The sequence below is a fragment of the Hyaena hyaena genome, unplaced genomic scaffold (genome assembly GCF_003009895.1).
Source record: "Hyaena hyaena isolate Hyena2069 unplaced genomic scaffold, ASM300989v1 scaffold_185, whole genome shotgun sequence".
In the NCBI taxonomy this organism is placed as follows: Eukaryota; Metazoa; Chordata; class Mammalia; order Carnivora; family Hyaenidae; genus Hyaena; species Hyaena hyaena.
The window spans coordinates 1,055,723-1,076,561 of NW_024080816.1; the positions used below are offsets into that span (position 1 = coordinate 1,055,723).

Genomic DNA, 20,839 nt, shown 5'->3' on the forward strand with positions numbered 1-20,839 from the left:
ACTGAAGATGTCTTCAAGAATTCTTCCTTGGTTGTTGGGTCTGGACCACCCTACCATCACCCTAAAACTTCACCAGAAAATTTGTGACTCCCTTGATCCATCAAGTATCTTAGAATTATTACATTGATCCTTACTTAGAAGATTAGGTTCTGCACAAAGCATTATGAAGATGTTGATTCCCAATAATGTTTGCTTATTTTTTCATTTCTTTTATGGAGGAATAAATCTTCATATTTATTAGGCTATTATTATGGTAATAGTACATGCTACAACGTGGATGAACTTTTAAAACATGAGAAGCGAAAGATGCCACACACCAAAAGTCACATATTGTCAGGTTCCATCTGTATGAAATGTCTGGAAAGGCAAATCTTGAAGGGAAGCAGATTCTGCCATCCCAAAATGTGTCTCTTTGGCATAAGGATTATTTTGAGCTAAAGGCAACCGAAACCCAGCAGATTCAAGAAAAACTTTTTATCCATTCCCTTCAATTGACTAAATGCACACTGGAAAGCAGGTCTGTACCAGGAAGGGAGATATTATCAGAAATACTTTTTTTATCTAAGAAATTTATCTGCATAATGGAGCAACCTTTGTTTTCCAAACATCTTCTCTAGACTTCCTGTGAAAGGCCTTCCTCCCTTGTATCTCCAGACTCCCACCCCTTTCCTTAGCTCAGGATGTTATGTAAGCTTCAATTATCTAGCTGTTTTGGGGGTCTCATATTTTAATAGGGCTCACATATATTGAAATTAAATTTTTCTCCTATTAATTTGTCTTATGACAATTTAATTATTAGAGAAGGCAAAGAACTTAGAAGGGAAGAAGGAAAAATGTTTCTGCCCATACAACCATATAGACAGAGTGTAGATTAGCAGTTGCAGAGAGCTGGCAGAGATGGGGAAAGGATGATTGATAAAGGGTACAGGGTATCTTTATGAAGTTAGGAAATTGCTATAAACTTGATTTTGGTAACAGCTGCACAATTTTGCCTATATTGTAACAATGAATGAATTAAATAAGAGAATTGTATGGTATGTGAAGTATATCTCATTAAAGTTATTAAAATAAAAAAATTAATAGTGGGTGATTTAAATACTTCACTCTCCATTAACTGATAGAACTAGACAGAAAATCAGCAAGAATACAGAAGAGCTGAACATCATTATTAATCAGCAAGACTCAGTAGATATACACAGAACACTCAGTCCAACAGCAAAATACACATTCTTTTCAAGTGCATATGGAATAGTCTACCTCATCTACTACTTGTTAGGACAGAAAACAAGTCTTAATAAATTTTTAAAATCCAGATGGCAGAAAGTAACTCACAGAGTAAGTTTGGAAGATGGGTCAGGTTTGGTTTATAAGGCTACTTTGTGAATAAAGCGAGAACATTTCTTGTATTATAACTACTATAATAGTAATGCTTTATAATTAAAACATTTACTAAATATTGGTTGAATTAAAGCACTAGATATTAGAAGTAAAGAATTTAAGCATAATTTAAAATTATGTATGAAAGTGATTTAAAAGTTACCTTCTATAATGATGAATTCTATATAAGACGAATTTCCAACATACCATTTTTTAGACAAGCAAATACCTTTAAGAATGGAGACTTAAGGAACAATCTTTTCCTTTCCATGTGCTTTAAGATTAAATTATGATAACCACCAGTAGGTTATAATGTGCCTACAAATTATTATAGAAAACTCAACTCACCTAAATTTAACAAAAGCATAGGTAAATTATAGGAACACATTAAAATAGATATTTATGTTAAAGTCTTATTTTATACTAGTATTTGCAAAGAGGAACTGAGGCAATTACTATTTAATAATTTTATTTATAATGATAAATTCTAAGTTTTAGACATGGGCAAATGAGTGAGCTAAATGCATTAATGAAGTCTGTCCTTAAAATCCAAGTCATAGCACAATAAAGAACACAAAGAACACATGTAAAACAAAATATTCACCTTGATACTATAGTCTATTATAATTAATTTTTAAAGTTCATTTACCTTTATTGTCTGTCTGCTTGTCTGATATCGTTGATCAGATACTTGCTGCTGCTGAAGGAGTTTTTCATTGATTTCTTTATATTCTTTAATAGACAATTCTGCTGTCTTTTTGGCATTATGAAGTATGCTGTTTTGTTGTTGTAAAGATACAATACGTTCTCGTAATAAAATAATATTGCTATTTGATTTCTCGGAAGTTATATTTTTACACTTTTCTCTGTTAACTATATAAAAAGAATGTTCATAATATTTTAAAAAATACATTAAATTTTAAAAAATTATTAATTTCATATATATTCTTACCTCTGGTAGGAACTGTTGTATGAGAACTCTTTTGTATATTACCATTCTTCTTTTGAAAAGTTGGCTTTCTGGCATTCTTGTAATGAAAATAATTCTAAATTTGAAGGTTTTATAAAAATTAGATTATTACTCAATAACAACTTCCAGTGAATGAACATAGTAAATAATATTTATTCACCTAAAAATATATTTACTTATGCAAACTCAAAAAAATCTAAGCAACAAATTCGATAACTGATACCAAGAACTTATAAATGAACATAAACGTGCATTAAAATTGACCTACAAAAACAAAACAAAACAAAACAAAGTTGACCTAGCAGGCAGAAGATAGAAATACAAAATCAACCCTGAATTAGTAGGAATTTAACCTGTGGACAGTTTTAAAAATCTAGGAGTAAAGACAGTAAGAACAATAAAAATAAAATAAGAATAATTTAATATCTTATTCTCTGGGAAGCTAGGTTCTTTTGTCAAATACTGTTATCTGTTGCATGAAGACTGATTAATCCCTTCTGACAAATAAAGTTTGACCATAGAGCTGACGAATGTTGATGGTAATAAAGTAACTTTCCTTTAAATTGTATGTTTTCCTCATGACAGTCTAATACCCTGAAGCTAAATAAAATGAAGACATGACATTTGTTCTAAAATATTTCACTAATTTTAAAAAGGGTTGGGGCTCAGGGGAGAGGGTAGGAGAAATGAGTAAGGGGAGTCAAAGATAAAAGAAAAAAACTAATTTATTTGTCACAGTCAGCATTCCATTCTGGGATATGAATAGAGTTTTATAGTCCATTTACACAAGGATTTATTGAATATCAGGACCCGTAGAAACCATATAATGTTTAAAATATTTTTAGTATTTTTCATTATATGTATGTATGTAAGGCTTTATATATCATTACTCAAAATGATATGTGTTCTCAGGGGGAAAAATATCCATAAATGCAGGAAAATAAAACAAAAATAAAATAAGTGACCAGAAAGCCTATTGCCTGGAAATATCCATGGTCAAAATTTTAAGATATTTTCATCTAGATTATTCTGGAGAATGAATAAAAATGGCATTATACTATTCATAATATATTGAATCTGCTTTTTACCTTTGTTACATCAGAAACCCAAGATAGTATTTTGATATTTTAAAACAAATTAAAAAGATTTTTTTCTTTCCTTTGCCCCAGGAATTTCAGATTTGTATTTAGAGATGCCAGCAGATTACAAAATTTGTTTTTTTTTTTTTTAATGTTTTATTTATTTCTAGGAGAGAGAGAGAGAGACAGCGCGAGCAGGGGAGGGTCAGAGAGAGAGGGAATCACAGACTGAAACAGGCTCCAGGTTCTGAGCTGGCAGTCAGCACAGAGCCTGACGCGGGGCCCGAACCCACGAAGCGCGAGATCATGACCCAAGCGAAAGTCGGACGCCCAACCGACTAAGCCACCCAGGCGCCCCAGATTACAAAATTTAAAAAAAAGCTTCCCCAAAGCAAAAATTTAAATAGGAACATGTTTCCAAAGTATTATAAATCATAATACTAAAATACAAGATCATATTTAAGAATTTATTGGCTGGGAAATAGGAACATTACCAATCTAGAAAATTAATTCTTTTAAAAAAGAATTTTTTTTTAGAAATCCCAATTCTGGAAAAAATTATAATGAAAATGGAAGAAAAAATAAATTTGATCCAGTGTTACTTTGGCAATAAGCCAAATATTTTATCTAAGATAGGGTTTTCCTTTAAATCAATTACTTTTCCTTTGAACTTGTTTCATTCTCAAAATGTTTTTTGAAGTGCCTCATTTCAACTTTTTTAGAACCAGTTTATCAGATATATTTTTTATAAATGTTTCACAGCTACAGTGTCATCAGTATATAAATGTCCCAAACAGAACTACCAAATCACCAATATTAGTGACCAGACCCGGTATCAAATTAAATTAAATTTGGAGCTAAATTAAAAAGAATTAGGCTTCCATTTCCAGTATCATTACTTACTAAAAATTCAGAAAAATCCTTAAACTTTGAAATCAGCACACTCAAAGTGTCTTTTTAATGGGGAAAAACGTTAAAGGAAATTCTGAGGCCAAAATGAAATGAAAGCAGGAATGAGATATACAAGTGACCAATAAAGTGGCCAGCAAAATATAAGACAATTGATAATCTCCTGTGCTCTTAAATTCCACTTCAATTACAACACAGAATACAAAAAACAAGATAGTCTAGGCCCCAATTCAAGATGAGAAATTTGAGGACACAACCCAGGATATAGTGTGTCTCAATAATTTGCATCTTTTATTCTTTTTCCCCGTCGAGTAGTATTACGTGGAATTGATGTGTCACAGGTTACAATTCAATTATTGAAGAAAATTTTGGTTGTTGTCCGTTTTTCAGGTATTAGAAATAAAGATGTTATGACCATTTGTATACAGGATTTTTGGGTAAACATAAATTTTCATTTCTCTGGGATAAGTGTCCAAGAGAGAAATAGCTGGGTTGTGTGATAGGTGAAGTAGTTGTTTCTTTTCTTTTCTTTTTTTTTTTTAAATAGAAACCACCAATTATTTCTATTATTATATGTGAGATCCAGTTTCTCCGCGTCCTTGCCAGCATTCTGTTGATTTTCAATAAAATCTTTATGTCTTCAAAGTAGGAGTCATTTGCCACATATTTATGGTTTGTAATACTTCCTCCCAGTGTACAGCATGTCTTTTAATCTTCTAAAGAGGTCCTTTCATGGAGCAAAATTTCTTAATTTTAATGACGTTTAATTTATTGATATTTTCTTTTAGGGATCATGGTTTTGGTATCATCTCTAAAAATTATTCAGCAATCCCTAAGTCCTGAAGATTTTCCCTTATGTTTCCCTCTAAAACTTGTATGATTTAATGTTACATATTTATATCTAGGACTCATTTCAAGCTAATTTTTGCATACAGTGTGAGGTTCAGGTATAGGCTCATCTTCTTGTGTATGGATATCTTATTACTCAAAAAGACCATCCTGCCTGTACTGAATTACTTTTGTATCTTTGTCAAAAATCAGTTGTTTATACTTGTGAATCCATTCTAGATTCTGTATTCCATTATGTAAAAAATAAACCTTTCTCCCCCTCAATGGTAGGTGTTGTAATCAGTCTTGACATTAAACTGAGTGGTAGGAATTGATGCCACAATTTCACAAAATACTTCTTATTAAAATTTTTATTTGGTTCTTTTTTTATATCTTCTATTTCTTTGCTGAGACTTTCCATTGCGTTCTTGAGATGTTCTATTTTTTCATTTGTTTCAAGTCTGTTTGTAACCGTTTGTTGAAGCCTTTTTATGATGGCTTCTTTAAAATGCTTGTCATGTAGTTCCAGCATCTATGTCACCCTGGTATTGGCTTCTGTTGATTGTCTTTTCATTCAAGTTGAGGTTTTCCTGATTTCTTGGTATAATGAGTAATTTTCCATTGTATCCTGGACATTTTGCCTATTTTACTTCAAGACTTTGGATCTTATTTATTTTTTTCTGTTTTAGCAGGCCTCCTCTGATACCACATTGGTGCAGGAAGGGAGCACCACTTCATTACTGCCTTGTGGAGGTGAAAATTCAGGCTCCCCAAAGGCTGATGCCATCCTGCCTGGGAGAAGGAGCATGGCCTTGTTTCTGCTCCTCACTTAGAGTCCAGTGACACAGTGGGGAGCGGGGAGTGAGAGGCTTTAGATATCGGAGGTATGAAAGTCCCCATCTCTGCACTTGGCCTTTGAAATCACCCTGCAAGGAAGGAAGAGGGTTGTCTTTTCACTGATGGATGAGGCCAAATGTTTAGCTCCTTACACGGCCTTTGATGAATAGATGGCAGGGAGTCATTACCATGGGCTCCTCACTTTGTCTTCTCTAACACTACCCTGATGGGAGGAGGAGAGGTTAGGGGTGACTCCTTAGACCCAGGTGAGAGTAAAAGCCTAGATTCCCCACTATGTCTTTATCAGGGTGAGTAGAGGTAGTTTTGCAATTTTTTCTGTGGTATTTGGGTAGAGCAGGGTGATTATTGTGTAAAAAATTTTCTATCTTGCTTGGCTGCCCCTTTTTTGGTCCTTGAACAAGAGAGAATAGGATTTTACTGGGGCCTTTCTTCATCTGATGAAGGTATTTCCAGGTGGCAGGTTTATTCAGCATCCAGGCCAGGATATATGAGGCAACATGAAGACCCAGAACACTCACCAATTATATTGTTCCTTGAGTCTTGTGATCCCTAACTGGTCTGTCTCTTTTAATAATTATTAACAAGGTATTTTCACTGTATACCTCACAGAACAAAAAAACATTTAAAAATGCAAATTAAATCACTGGCAACAAAATTTAAGTTATGAAACATACAATAAAGTTAAAAACATAGCTTATAATTAAGCAACAGTGTATCATATACCTTTGGGGTCTTGCCATCTGTATTTGAATATATTCGTACCATTTCTTTCCCTTGTCTTTGGGTACCTTCTGTTTGGCCACTTTGTTTCTGGTCTCTTCCATCTTCTATAGGAATTATTTTCTGGGATGTTTTTACAATAATTGTTCCTAAATTTTGAGAGGTCTGTGCTTCAGAATCACTGCTTTTAGAAAAAAGTGGGGAACACAAAACCCAAGAAGAAGAGTTGTTAAAGGAACCTATTTTAAGTTCAAGACCAAATACCATTCTAGCACATATTGCACCTAAAGCTAGAAGCTTAATCTGAGCATTTACTGGTCGTCTAAGTTAAGAAGAAAATCTGTCTAAACATGTTTTACTGTCTGTTATTTCTGTTGATTCTGTACATGGCCTCTAACTTATTAAGATGAATAAATAAGTACAAATGGGTCTTCTTTCATTAACTTGATGGGACATCCACATCGGTGACTGAATTTGAATACTACTTACATGGAGACCTACTGTTGCAGTAGAATGAGCGGACTCAACAAGCAGGCACTGGCCTGGGACTGGAGTGGCCCTTTTATATCTATGGCCCTTTCAGTTACTTACTGTCTCTGGCCCATGTTTCTTCATCTGATAAATGTTATAATGCATCAGTGGATCCTGATTTTTTCCACAACCAAATATCCTCTTTATTATAATTTCCTTAGCTATCCCATATTTGAAAAGTATAGCTAGCAAAGAAAAAGAGTATGTCTATTGAGAAACAATTCAGCAACTTAATTACTTGCCATCAAAGCAAGAGAAACTAAATGCTAAAAAGAAATGTTTTATAAAATTGTAAAATCTCACCAACAAATTAGAATATCTGGTATCAAATACCTGGTAGTGCCACTTCTATAGCACTTCTCCGGAAGCACATGTTTTAACGCTACCAGGACTGGAGCACTTACTACTTTCTGGGCCAAGGTAGAAAGCTTTAACATATCTCACAGGAAAGGTTTCCCAGAGTTGGAGACAAGCTATGAATCTCCGAGGCTTTCACGCACTGATCTCAGTTCCATCTCTTATGTCCACTCACCATTCAGTACAATACTTGCTAAGCACCAGTTATGTGCCAGGCACTCTTCTAGGCACAAAGGACAAAGTAGAAGTGAATAAAGGAGACAAAGATCTCTGCCCTTATGTAGCTCTCATCGAAAAGGGGTGGGTTCAGATAACAAGTAAAATAAGTAAAACCTGTATTATGTTAATAGTTTGTATTAATGAGAAGGAAGACTGAAAGTGCTGAGGTTGAGTAGAACATTCAAATAAGTCCAATTCCTTTTCCACATGGATGATCTCTTAAATATTTGGATATGGTCATTTGATGCTTGAAACATCACTTTAAAAAACATCCCTCGCTTATTCAAATATTCCTATTATGTGTGCTTTTGAGATGCTTTTCCACCCTGGTCACTCCACCTTATCTTGATGGAGCATTATGTCCAGAATTCAATTTCATATTCCAAGTATACTATGTGAATCACTTAGCACAATTTCTGGTAGATGCAGACTAAAGTTATGCAAGCTTTTCTGGCATGTACATTGTACGGTAGCCTCATACAAGATTTCATTAAAACCTCCTAAAATATTTCTATGTATACTATTGAAAGCCCCATATTTTTCCCATAGTATAGTTGAGCAACTGGCATTTTCTAGCTACATAATGGACCCTGTAGTCTTCTGTGTAACTCTATCTTCCCCATCTATTGCTATCTTCGGGGATTTTTATTCTATTTTATCAAGTATTTTTTATACCTTTCTCATGTCATGTTATCCACAAGTTTGATAAACATGCTTTGTTGAAATTCTGTTTTTCAAAGTGTGATCAGCTCTTCCTGATGAATGCCTATCACTGAATTGGGCATTGATAAGTTATTTGTGTATCAGGGCCCACAAAATACAGGTTGTGCCAGTGGCCTGCCCTCTATCAGAAATCTGAACTAAGAGAGCTGCATTTATAGTAAATAGCTGTTCTGAATAATAGTAATTTGTGATAGCCTCAATGGTTATCATTTGGTTTCATGAAAGAAAAGTTTATTAATTATAAGGGAAAGGGAATACAAGGAATTGAACAATTATAGTAAACATCAAGAGGGAGAGAAGTATAGAGAAGAACAAAGAAGGCTTAAACATCAAATCATGTACTCACAATATCCAACCTTCTGACTGGGGAAGCCCTGCAATGAACTGCCGAGTTGGAGTCCTGACTGAAGGTCCTAGGAGAGCACCCTCCCCTCAGGTGAGACTTCCAGCTAGCTTATTCCAGCTAGGGCAATATATATACTACCCATGTGTGATTTATGATTAGTCATTAAGTTTGCCTAAGTGCAGTCCGGAGCTGGTTTTTGGTTTTTCTCTGTTTCTCTTATCGTATCTCAGGATCTTAGGAGGCAGGGCATCTGCATAGTCCTCTTCCCTCCCCAATCCATTCCAGGGGGCCAGCCTGGTCTGGGTCAAGGAGGTGAGGCAAGTTAATCCCTCTTGGAGTCAGGAACAGAAGGGCCAGTTCCCATCCTGAGGCCAGATATGGAAAGCCAAATAAGCCCCTCCATGATTGTGTACGTGCAGATCTGGGCAGAAATGCGTGACAGGTCACACAAAACAACTTGTATATAGAACAACACCTTACTGTCAAGGAAACCTAATATACACTAATCATAATCCTCCAACACAGCTTTAGCTAACTCACCTTACCCTAGAAAACAGGACATATTGGCCTTATAAAAAAAAAAAAAAATTCCTGACCTCACAGCCAACTATGCCCTGTTTCTGCCTTGCTTCTCCTATGAAACTCCCTCTTGCCACAAATCCTCAGGAAGAGTGTGCCACAGCTTGCTAGGCAGTATACTTCCCCATTCCGTGGATTGTTTTCCCTTGAATAAAAGACTCTTTACTAAACTGTATCATTTCTGTCACTTGACAGCATGTTTTTATAACGGTTCAACTATGAGAAATAAATATTCAGTTATATAAATACTAACAAGGTAATAATTATATAATACAGTATTTTATATACATACATAAAGGACAAAGTTCTGTTTTTCTCAGTATTCAAATAAATTTCTTATATTTCAGACTATGAAAAGCTAAAAGAAACTGACTGTTCTAAAGTTCTGAAGCTCCACTGTGGGATTTCTAATTGTTTGAGTATTTTTTGCAGCTGAGTGATTCCTGAGACTGTTCTGTCAGGCAGGAAATAACAACACTTAATTCTCACAGTGTAAAATCAAGTTCACTGCTAAGCAACTTAAATGACAATCTTAATGTTTTAAGAGATATCGTTATGATACATCTCCCAAAATATGTGACCATCTGCACATGCACTAATATGATGAAATGAGAACTGACTGTGTTACTTAGCTTTCATGTATTTATTCATATATACATACTCACACATGAGTAAACTGTACCACTTCTATTATGAACAGTGTGGTAGTATCCACTGGCTGAGATATAATTAGTAGCTGAAACAGGGATCTCCTTGAAGACATAGATAAACACTTAGTGTGTTTTAAGCTGAGTAGGATTTTATCTCTAATGGCTTTTGAGAACAAGGAGGGAAACCTTAAGAGTCAAAAGGAAAAGGGAATGCAGATTGTGTCCTTCTTCCTCACATTCATAAATTTGTTTTTGAGATTTTTTTTTACCTGTCTGAAGACAAGGGGATTGATCCAATGAGCATTTAAAACAGTGGTTCCTGGGGCACCTGGGTGGCTTAGTCATTTGAATGTCCGACTTCGGCTCAGGTCATAATCTCAAGGTTTATGACTTCAAGACCCCGCATGGAGCTCTCTGCTGTCAGTGCAGAGCCTGCTTCAGATTCTCTGTCTCCCTCTCTCTCTGCCCCTCCCCTGCTTAAACTCATGCCTGCCCTCTCTCTCAAAAACAAACATTTGAAAAAAAACAAAAAACAAAAGAGTAGTTCCCAAACTTGTCTATATATTGGAATCAGCTGGAGAGCTGAAAAAGTTAGTGAAGCTGGGGCGCCTGGGTGGCTTAGTCGGCTAAGCGTCCGACTTTCGCTTAGGTCATGATCTCGCGGTTCATGGGTTCGAGCCCCGCGTCGGGCTCTGTGCTGACTGCCGGCTCAGAGCCTGGAGCCTGTTTCAGTCTGTGACTCCCTCTCTCTCTGACCCTCCCTGCTCAAGCTGTCTCTCTCTTTCCTAGAAATAAATTTAAAAAAAAAAATTAAAAAAAAAAATTAGTGAAGCTGTGGTAGAATCCCCTTCCTAAGGAATATGGTAAGAAAAGATATCAAGACAAGGGAAGGCAACCTGGCTATGTGCATACATGATGTCCCTTAGGACCCTGTAACATGAGACCATCCAATCAGCCTGTATGTCTATATGTTACCCATATATGGGAGACAAAGAAATAGAAAATACATAAAAGACTACACCATGTGGCATTTGGGATTCAGATTTCCGGGTACAAACTCTCTGAGCCCATGTCAGCACGAATAGTTGCTTCCTGGAAAGAAAAGCCTTGGTGTCACGACTCTTTGTGCAAGAATCCTTCTTACATCCCACCACAGAAGTTATGATTTAATGATTCTGGGGTGTGGCCTGTGGAGAGGCTGCTTTTAAGCAACCAACTTGAACCACAGAAGCCTGAGTGAGGATGAAGGGCCCACAGTGATCCCCTCAACCTGCCAGTTGAATACAAACAGGACCATTAGGCAACCAACCTCGAAATATCCATAAGCCATAGCTGACCAATGGGCTACTTACACTTGGACACAGGTACCAAAAAAGGAAAATTCCATACATTCCCATTCCTCCTCACCTTTCCCATTTAATTACAGTCCCCCAACATTGCCTTGTGGCAGACAGTCTCTCCTTTGCTGTCCTGCCTGCTGCTACTTTGTGTTCAGTAAACATCTATTGCCTCTGTTCTGCCGTGGGTGAATTCTTTTACCACCTATACCCCCAGTTTCCAGCCGATCGGGCTGCCCCACTTTTGGTGGCCCCCATCCAATTGTAAGACCTTACATCTGAGCTTTGGAGTCTTTATGAAATTCAGATAACTCTAATACATGCAAACAAGTTTGAGAATGATATTTTAAGACAAATTTCAGTTCTACATCTCTGATTAAGAAATATCCTAATTGTAAGGATGCCCTCCTCACTATACCAGCAAGAGATGGATAACTGTAAATCCCTAGAAACTCTTCTTTTTAAAATGTTTATTTATTTTTGAGAGAGACAGAGACAGAGCATGAGCTGAGGTGGGGGGGGGGCAGAGAGAGAGAGGGAGACACGGAATCCAAAGCAGACTCCAGGCTCTGAGCTATCAGCACAGAGCCTGATGCAGGGCTCGAACCCACGAACTATGAGATCATGACCTGAGCTGAAGTCATATGCTCAACTGGCTGAGCCACCCAGGTGCCCATAGAAACTCTTATCAATGGCCAAGACAAGGACTTAAATCTGCATAGCAACCTTACCCTTGTATACTGTACTTTTCCTGATAACCTCCCATAACTGAATCCTCACCCTCCACATCTTTTGTTTTTAGTTGAAGATAGTTTCAAGGTGATGGCATCAGCCATTTGGGGGAGTTACTCAGTTTTCCTGGGTCTCTTCCATATAAATAAGGGGTATACATGTTATTACATTTTTTCCTGTTAATCTGTCTCATATCAATTTCACTATTAGACCAGAGACCCTAGAAAGGAAGAAGGGAAAACATTTCTATCCCTACAGTTCTGTAAACTTCTGAAGGGACCATCACTGCTCACTCCAGGGATGCTGCAGCTGACAGATTCTGGATCCTAGGACACAAGCTGGCAGAAGGTCAAGAATTCTTACCCCATCAGTCTCCTGGATCTCTGCCTATAGAGTCTGAGAGAAGTGAGAGTGGTAGGAGTCCTTACCTAAATTTAGATTAACTGGAGAAAATATTTGTGGAGCTAGGTTCTTGGTAAAATCTGGTGCTTACGTAAAAATTTGTCGTGAGCACTCTTGTTTTCTATTGATCCCTTTCCTCTCAGACATAACTGCTTTCTTCTCTCTCTGTCATCTTATTCTATGTATTTAGAGTTTGGCTTTATGTCAGTGAGAATATTGTCTTTGAGTCTGTCAATGGCCAGATGAGGGATCCTTTGAATTGAAAAAACTTCTGTATTTGAATGTTTTTTTAGAAAGCTCTTATCATAAACAATTCTTATCGGTACCTATGGAAAGACCAAATTAAAAAGTGGACACCAAGAAGTATAACAGCTAGCACTAAGGACTTCCTTGATAATATGAAAGAACAGAAATTACATTCAGAAGAAAAATTAGAGTCCAAAACTGCGAGAAGTAAAATAATTAAGGTCTCTGTTTATATGTCTGTATATGTATGTTGTTAGATTTGATATTTTTCACCCTCCAGATATATTACCAGAATCAATTTGTAAAGGAGCTCTATTTAATTGATGTAAAGAAAATCAAACATTTATATAAACTGAATTCTCAGAAAGTAACAAAAATGAACCCATACGTTTTTCAAGTTCACATGACTTAGTATAATCTTTGGTAAATAAAAATAGTTTAAGTTTGTTGGTTTAATTAAAATAGGCAAGTCTTTAGAGTTATCACAATGAATATAATGCAGAGATACAACTTTTATTCTGCCTTGGTTTAGCAGTCAAATAACTTTGTGTTGTATCTCTTACGAAATTTATCAGCAAGAATAGCTTGGGGTGATGGCTGGCTGTGTCTAAATGTCTCATGAAGTTTTCATTGGTAGTCTAACCACAATTACTGGAACAGAGTGATTAAGATAGACATTAATGGAGGTAAGAGTTTTCAGGTAAACTTTTTAACAGGAATTATTACATTTAACAGTATGTGTTCTTAAAAACAGTTTTCCAAATATCTTTGGTAAGTTGAAACTTTAAAGTTTTGCTAAGTTAATTAAATTCAGGGAAACTCACTGAATATCTAGGTCATTTCCAAATAAGATAATATAATTACTAAACATGGGCTTATCTACTTCTGATGGTTACAGAGGAATTAAAGAACTATTTGGGTCTATTAGTAAACATGTCTTTTTGCATACTAAAAAACTGTACAATGTACTCATAAGTTTGGCAATCTAAAGAATGCTAGTGCAATACACGGTTCACAACTGCTTACTTAGTTTTCACTAGAAATTAAGGTTTCTTTTTTAAAATTTTTAAAAATGTTTTATTTATTTTTGAAAGAGAGAGAGCGAGAGAGAAAGAGAGAGCAAGCAGGGGAGGGTCAGAGAGAGAGAGAGAGAGAGAGACAGAATCTGAAGACAGGCTCCAGGCGCTGAGCTAGCTGTCAGCACAGAGCCCACCATGGGGCCCGAACCCATGAACTGTGAGATCATGCCCTGAGCTGAAGCTGGATGCTTAACCGACTGAGCCACCCAGATGCCCCTAGAAATTAAGGTTTCTAAGCATTAGGAATTCTAATTAATAAATGTAACTAAAACTCCTGGAAATAAGAAGAAAAACATCTCTAAATGCAAGAAAAGGAAGATATGCGTTTTCAGTAAAAAAAAAAAAAAAAAGAAGAAAGGCATAGAATAAAATAGAAATGTGCTTTGTTGAGTGAAATAAAGTAAATATGTCTCAACATAAAAATGGTTATTTAAAAATGTAAAAGAGGAAAATCAGAACAAGATCTGAAACTTGTAGAAAGTTTATGGAAAGGAATCTTCAGAAAGGAATTTTATGGATGGGCAGGACTGGCTAATATTGAAGTTAATTTAACTGAGTGAATTTTAATATCAAAATGCAGCTGCTACAATTTTACAAGTTGATTCTGTCTCTGGTAAAAGGATAACATTTTCTTGACTATTGGTGTGTTCTTTTTTTTTTTCCAATTTTTTTAATGTTTATTTATTTTTGAGAGAGAGGGAGAGCATTCATTAGCTTGGGAGGGCAGAGATAGAGAGACACAGAATCTCATGCAGGCTTCAGGCTCTGAGCTGTCAGCCCAGAGCTAGATGTGAGGCTCAGCCTCGAACTCACAATCTGTCAGATCATGACCTGAGCTGAAGTCGGATGCTTAACTGACTGAGCCACCCAGGTGCCCCTATTGGTGTATTCTTGATAAGAGACTGTGAAAGGTTCTTCTTTACCTTTTAAGCTAATCTACCTTGAAGGCAAAGATTTTGTCTTTTTATCAAATAATTCCTGTGCTTTGGTATTTTCATAATCAGGTTTTTGATTATTTAAATAAATCTAGTCCTCTTGATACAAAAAACTAAGTTTAGATGAGAACTAATAAATTTCTGTATTTGCCTGTGAAGTTTTTGTCATGTTGGTTATAGAGACAAGTATTATCTCACAGTGACCTATGATCCTATTAGTCAAGTGTCTAAAACCTTTTGATATTCTGGACAAACTTCCCAAAATCAAATTCTAAATGAAGTCTTTCTGACCTGGAAGAAACTTTGAGATATTTCAGAAGGTCCCTGGAACATTTCAAAAGAAATATTTATTAAGCTAATTAGGCTGATTTGATATGTTAAATTATATGGGAACTATTGTCAAATAAGTGATGCTAAACCTTTTTGGTTATATTTGTGTAGATATATGTTATTAATTTAAGTGTTCTGGAATTTGCATGAAAATCTGATTTGTCCTGAAATAATGTTATCATTTATAATTCCAGTTGTTACCTTGAAGTATTGTATATCACAGAAATAACGAAATTTCCTTGCTAACTGCATTTTATAAAAATGCTTATTTATTTTGAGAGAGAATGAGCAGGGGAGGGGCAGAAAGAGATGGGGAAGGAGAGAGAATCCCAAGAAGGCTCTGCTCTATTAGTGCAGAGCCTAATGCAGGGCTCAACCCCATGAACCATGAGATCATGACCTGAGCAAAAGCAAGAATCTGAGGCTTAACGGAATGAGCCACTCAAGCGCCCCTCCAGGTCGACTGCATTGTAATGAACTCTCACCAGGTCTTTAACCATGGCCATTTTTTAACTCTTTGTCATTTACAGACTTATTGTTTTACTCTGAAACTTTTGCAAAAATGTTTGGAAAACGTTTGATCTCCAAGGAGATGCATGGACATTATTCTAAAACACAGGTTTCTAATAACTTTAAGATCATAAAACTAGATAAGAATTTTAAGAACTAAGGGAAAAATCGGATTCAAGCAAAAAAAAAAAACTATTAACATGGGACTTAATGAACTGATAAGGATGATTATAAGTTTTGTGACTTTGTTTTATTGCTAATTTTTTAAATGTTTTGTTTTTCCAGATTTAAGAAAACTCTCTTAAGTTAGCAAGGACTTTCAGCAATTTGGTAAAATATACCTTTGTAAACAAATTGAAACATTTTTTCCTTCCTAAATGATCCCTCCAGAATTTGGAAACTCTTAGTGAACATTCTTAATTTTTTATGGTGACCTTTTTTTTTTTTTTTTGCATAAATTCAATAAGAATCGTTCTCCTTGTAATACAACATATTGGAAACAATGAGTATATTAGCAAGGTTTTTACTGGAATGTCATAATTGAGAAAAGTATGCATATACTCAAATTATGACCAGACAGCTTTAAGGTAGAAAGATGACTTTATGGAGTCAATAAAAATTCTTGAAAAGCATCCTGGTACCTTGTTTATAGGGTTCCCAGCAGCCATAAGAGGTAAAGATGGTCACTTCCTGGCAGATGAAGAAACTTCAGGATATTTGAAGGACTTCAAGAAGAGAGAAATTTACCCAAGTCTATAGCTATTGTAGACAATTCTGGTGGTAAATCCTTGGATTGGCATCTTGGCCTTGAGAAGCTTCTTGAAAAGTTCAATCTGAAACTCCTTATGAAAAGTTTCAGCAAAGCAGATTTAAAAAGAGTCTGTACGGTCAACCATGATTTTTTGCTGGACTTATGTAAATAATCAGGCCATATTTATTGAAACTAGGCTTATTTTGCAAACAAATTCATCTTAATTTGGCTGTCTTTAGTAGAAATTAAGGTGATTTAAAAGAGAATAGGGGCGCCTGGGTGGCTTAGTTGGTTAAGCTTCCGACTTTCGCTTAGGTCATGATCTCACGGTTTGTGGGTTCGAGCCCCGCGTCGGGCTCTGTGCTGACTGCCAGCTCAGAGCCTGGAGCCTGTTTCAGAGTCTGTGACTCCCTCTATCTCTGACCCTCCCCTACTCATGCTGTCTCTCTCCTAGAAATAAATAAAACATTTAAAAAAAATTTTTAAAGAGAATAATTATGTTTCAATAACACACCTTTATTACTATTAGATTCTAGTTAATCATAATTATCTTGAGGGTTTGTTGTTTGTCTAGAAACTAGATGGAATCTTGAATTCTTCTGGTTCCCTCAAATATCTGGCTACAACTCTCCAAACTAATGCTTCCACTTTTGACTTGGAATCACTGAGAACTAAAACTGTCATTTTCCAGGAAGCTTTGTAAACTGAAGCTAGATCACTTCATATAAACTTCAGAGAAACTACCACAATAGCTCATCTTTAGATAATCTTTGTGCCTATTGCTGAGGTTTACCACTCAGAAGGTTTACCTCAACAACCAATGACATGACTGGAGACATTCAAACTGTAAAAGATGTTTCAGCCCCCACCTCTAGAAGTGTATTCTCTCTACTGGCTGCTTTTAGGACTCAGATTGATTTTACAGTCTGCTCCAATCATTAACCTTTGTTTTTATTTTGCTTCCATAGAAATGCCTTTTTAAATGCCTCATTTCTCACACAAAATAGGCCTAACTTTGGGAGCTCACTGCAAGACCCACCTCCTGAAATAAGACAAAACTGTTTAACTAAACTGATCTATTCTCAGGACTATGACACTGGTTCTGTGAGATACAAAGCAATCAATCTGTCAGCTTCGCTTCTGGACTGTGAAACTTCTTGGGGAATTTTCAGAGGTGTGATTGTAGGGGAACAAAATTTGCAACCTCTAAATATGTATCTTTGGCATAAAAATTACTTTTGAAGAAACAACAGACATAGGACAAGTTCTGAAAATCAAGTAGAAGTTACCCTTTTTTTATGAGACATTGACATGAATAAAGAAAATCTCCATTTGTAAGTGTGTCAGCCTCCTCGTACCAGGAAGAAATGGATAAATTTAAATCTCTAAAAATTCTTGTCAATGAAGAAGACAGGGGCTTAACTCTGCATAAGAACCTTACTCTTATTTATTACACTTTTCCTGATAACCTCCCATAAATGACACCATCTTCTTTTGTCTTTAGCTGAAGATGGTATTTAAGGTGATGGTTTTGGCCGTTTTGGGGGAGTTACTCAATTTTCTTGGGCCTCTAACATGTGTACAGGAGGTATGCATGTTATTTTATTTTATTTTATTTTTACAAATAGTTTATTGTCAAGTTGGTTTCCATATAACACCCAGTGCTCATCCCCACAAGTGCCCTCCTCCATGCCCATCTCCCCCCTCTACCCCCATACCCATCAGTCCTCAGTTTGTTCTCAGCATTCAAGAGTCTCTCATGATTTGACTCTCTCCCCCTCCCCCACTATTTCCCCCCTTGTTCTCCCCCACGGTCCTCTGTTAAGTTCCTCCTAATCCTCCTATACGTGCAAACATATGATATTTGTCCTTCTCTGCCTGACCTATTTCGCTCAGCATAACATCCTCAAGGTCCATCCAGGTTGCTACACATGGCCAGATTTCACTGTTTCTCATTGCCATGTAGTATTCCATGGTATAGATAAACCACATCTTCTTGATCCATTCATCCGTTGATGGACACTTAGGCTCTTTCCACGTTTTGGCTATTGTTGATAGTGCTGCTATGAACATTGGGATACATGTGCTCCTATGCAACGGCATTCCTATATCCACTGGGTAAATTCCTAGCAGGGCTATTCCTGGGTCATAGGGGAGTTCTATTGTTAATTTTTTGAGGAACCTCCAAACTGTTTTCCAGAAGGGCTGCACCAGTTTACATTCCCACCAACAGTGTAGGAGGGTGCCTGAGGTATGCATGTTATTAACCTTTTGTTAGTTTTTCTCTTCTTAATCTATTTTATATCAATTTCATTATTAGACCAGCCAAAGAACCCAGAAGGGAAGAAGAGAAAACTTCCACCCCTGCACTATCCAGGGACATCCTAAATCTAAAACAGGTCTCTTTTGGGGATTAAAAAGAAACTTGGAAAAATAAAAGGAAATACATGCCATTATAAAACAAGGCAGAATTATGAAAATAGTTCAATTTGTCTGTTAGCTATTCTGGCAACACTGAACTTTCCTATGACATAGTTATAAAAAGAGGTGTTCTACTATCCATCTGCCTTTGTGGTTTTACTGACGTGCTTCAAGTACGTATACGAATGTATAGCCCGGGGTAAGGAAAAGAAATATTATAGATTTTTAGTATTCTCCTGTTGCTATTCACTAGGTGTTATATAACTTAGGACCAGGAATTTATAGAGCTTTAACTTTAAAGAACTAATTTTTAACCACCATTCAATTAAAGTTAGTACAATGACTTTGCATAATACATACATGAAATAATTAGTGAAGATGGTTCTTAATTTAAAGGATGTTAAACAGCTTGTAGACATCTGGTAACAAGCTGAAATGGGTCATTCAAAATTTATCTAACTAAATTAAGGGGGAAAAATGTTTCTCCTCCCAGGTTGGCATGTCACAAGATAACTAAACCGACTTAGTAGGCTTGCCTGGGAATCCTTAGCTGTCAGTGGTGAATATGCAAAGGGCCAGCAAATTAAATCAACCTGCCAAACTGTCAATTTCAAGCCTCATGACTGCATGAAAATAGCATCACTGGAAGAAATCAAGCATCGCCTTCTTTTGGGTTTCCTGGCACCTATTCAAATACTCATGCAGTTGTGGCTAATTTTGCATGCAAATTTCAGTCAATAAGCTCAGAACAAGACCTCCCAAGATATTTCAAAGGATCTGACAGTATTTTTTCTGAATACCAAATCGACAGTAGTTGAAATTCAATCTCCATTTGCTGGTGCTTTACATATGCACAGTGTCCCCACCACAGAGCTAAGTTAATGAGAGCCTTACCTGCTTCCACTCACATCCTCCCAGCCGTCCTTGCTGAGGTTCTCAAACACATTGCTCATAACCTTGACGGAATGATTGAGAACAGTGTGGGAACGACCCACAGGGCACTTTTTCTTGGCGGCTTTAAATTTAACCTTGGTAGTGGTTGTCTTACAATCATATTGTCCAGATCTCACTTCCGTGGTGGCCATCTCAGATTTAGCTTTGTCTGCTGATTGCTGCAGTTTCTCCACTGAATTCATCAGCTCTTCATTTTCATTTCTCAAACCATTAGCTTCTGCCACTTGTCTCCTTAGGGAAGTGACTTCTCTCTCCAGCTCACTGATTTTTACTTGAAATCCAGCTTTATCTTTTTCTAGCTCTTTACTTGCCCTTTGTAGCTGTTCTAGCTCTTTCTCCCTGTGCTCTGCATCTTCTTGTTGATGCTTTAAGGAGGATTGCAGGAAGTCATTTTCTTTCATTAATGTTTTATTCCCTTCTTTTAATTTTCTTGACCTTTTCTCAAAAGATTTTAGCCGATTTTCCAATTCAATGACCTAAACAGAAGAGTTTAATTTATTCTTTTAAAAGTGCAAAAACCAGAATCGACTGTATGTTTTTTATCATTTCTAATTTATGAAAATAAAATTACACTTAGCACAAGGGCAAAATAAATCTAAAGTACTTAATTTCTAAATAATTCTAAGGTGATGTAGATAAATACATTATAAAATGCAATAATACATCTGTTAAATAAAGGACAGATGGTAAAAGAAGTTAAAATTCTACACAAAGTGACACAGAACTAAGTACGCTAATAAACTCTGCAGTTTTCTGAGATAAGCACTTTAGATATATAGTCTAATTATTGTGAAAAAATATTTTCAGAGAAAAACAATTTATACAAAGTCTAAAAACAGTTACATAGAGAAACTTTCTTAATAAAATAACCAATTTCTTCAATATCTAACAATCATATGAAAAAAAATGATTACCTAGATAAAAATAATCTACCAAGGCTACTTTATTCTAAGTTAGAAAAATGCAATTTTAGTAGTCATGAAATCCTTAGTTTTA

The 20,839-nt window shown here is 36.0% G+C and overlaps 1 protein-coding gene across 1 annotated transcript in view; it reads right to left on the bottom strand.

Moving 5' to 3' along the window:
* The window catches only part of CNTLN (centlein), a 284,907-nt gene that overhangs the window by 83,206 nt on the left and 180,862 nt on the right, over positions 1 to 20,839 (bottom strand). Inside the window, 4 exon segments of the mRNA XM_039240930.1 lie at positions 2,027 to 2,250; positions 2,330 to 2,423; positions 6,745 to 6,925; positions 19,784 to 20,319. Of these exon segments, the coding sequence (XP_039096861.1) occupies positions 2,027 to 2,250; positions 2,330 to 2,423; positions 6,745 to 6,925; positions 19,784 to 20,319 (1,035 nt within the window).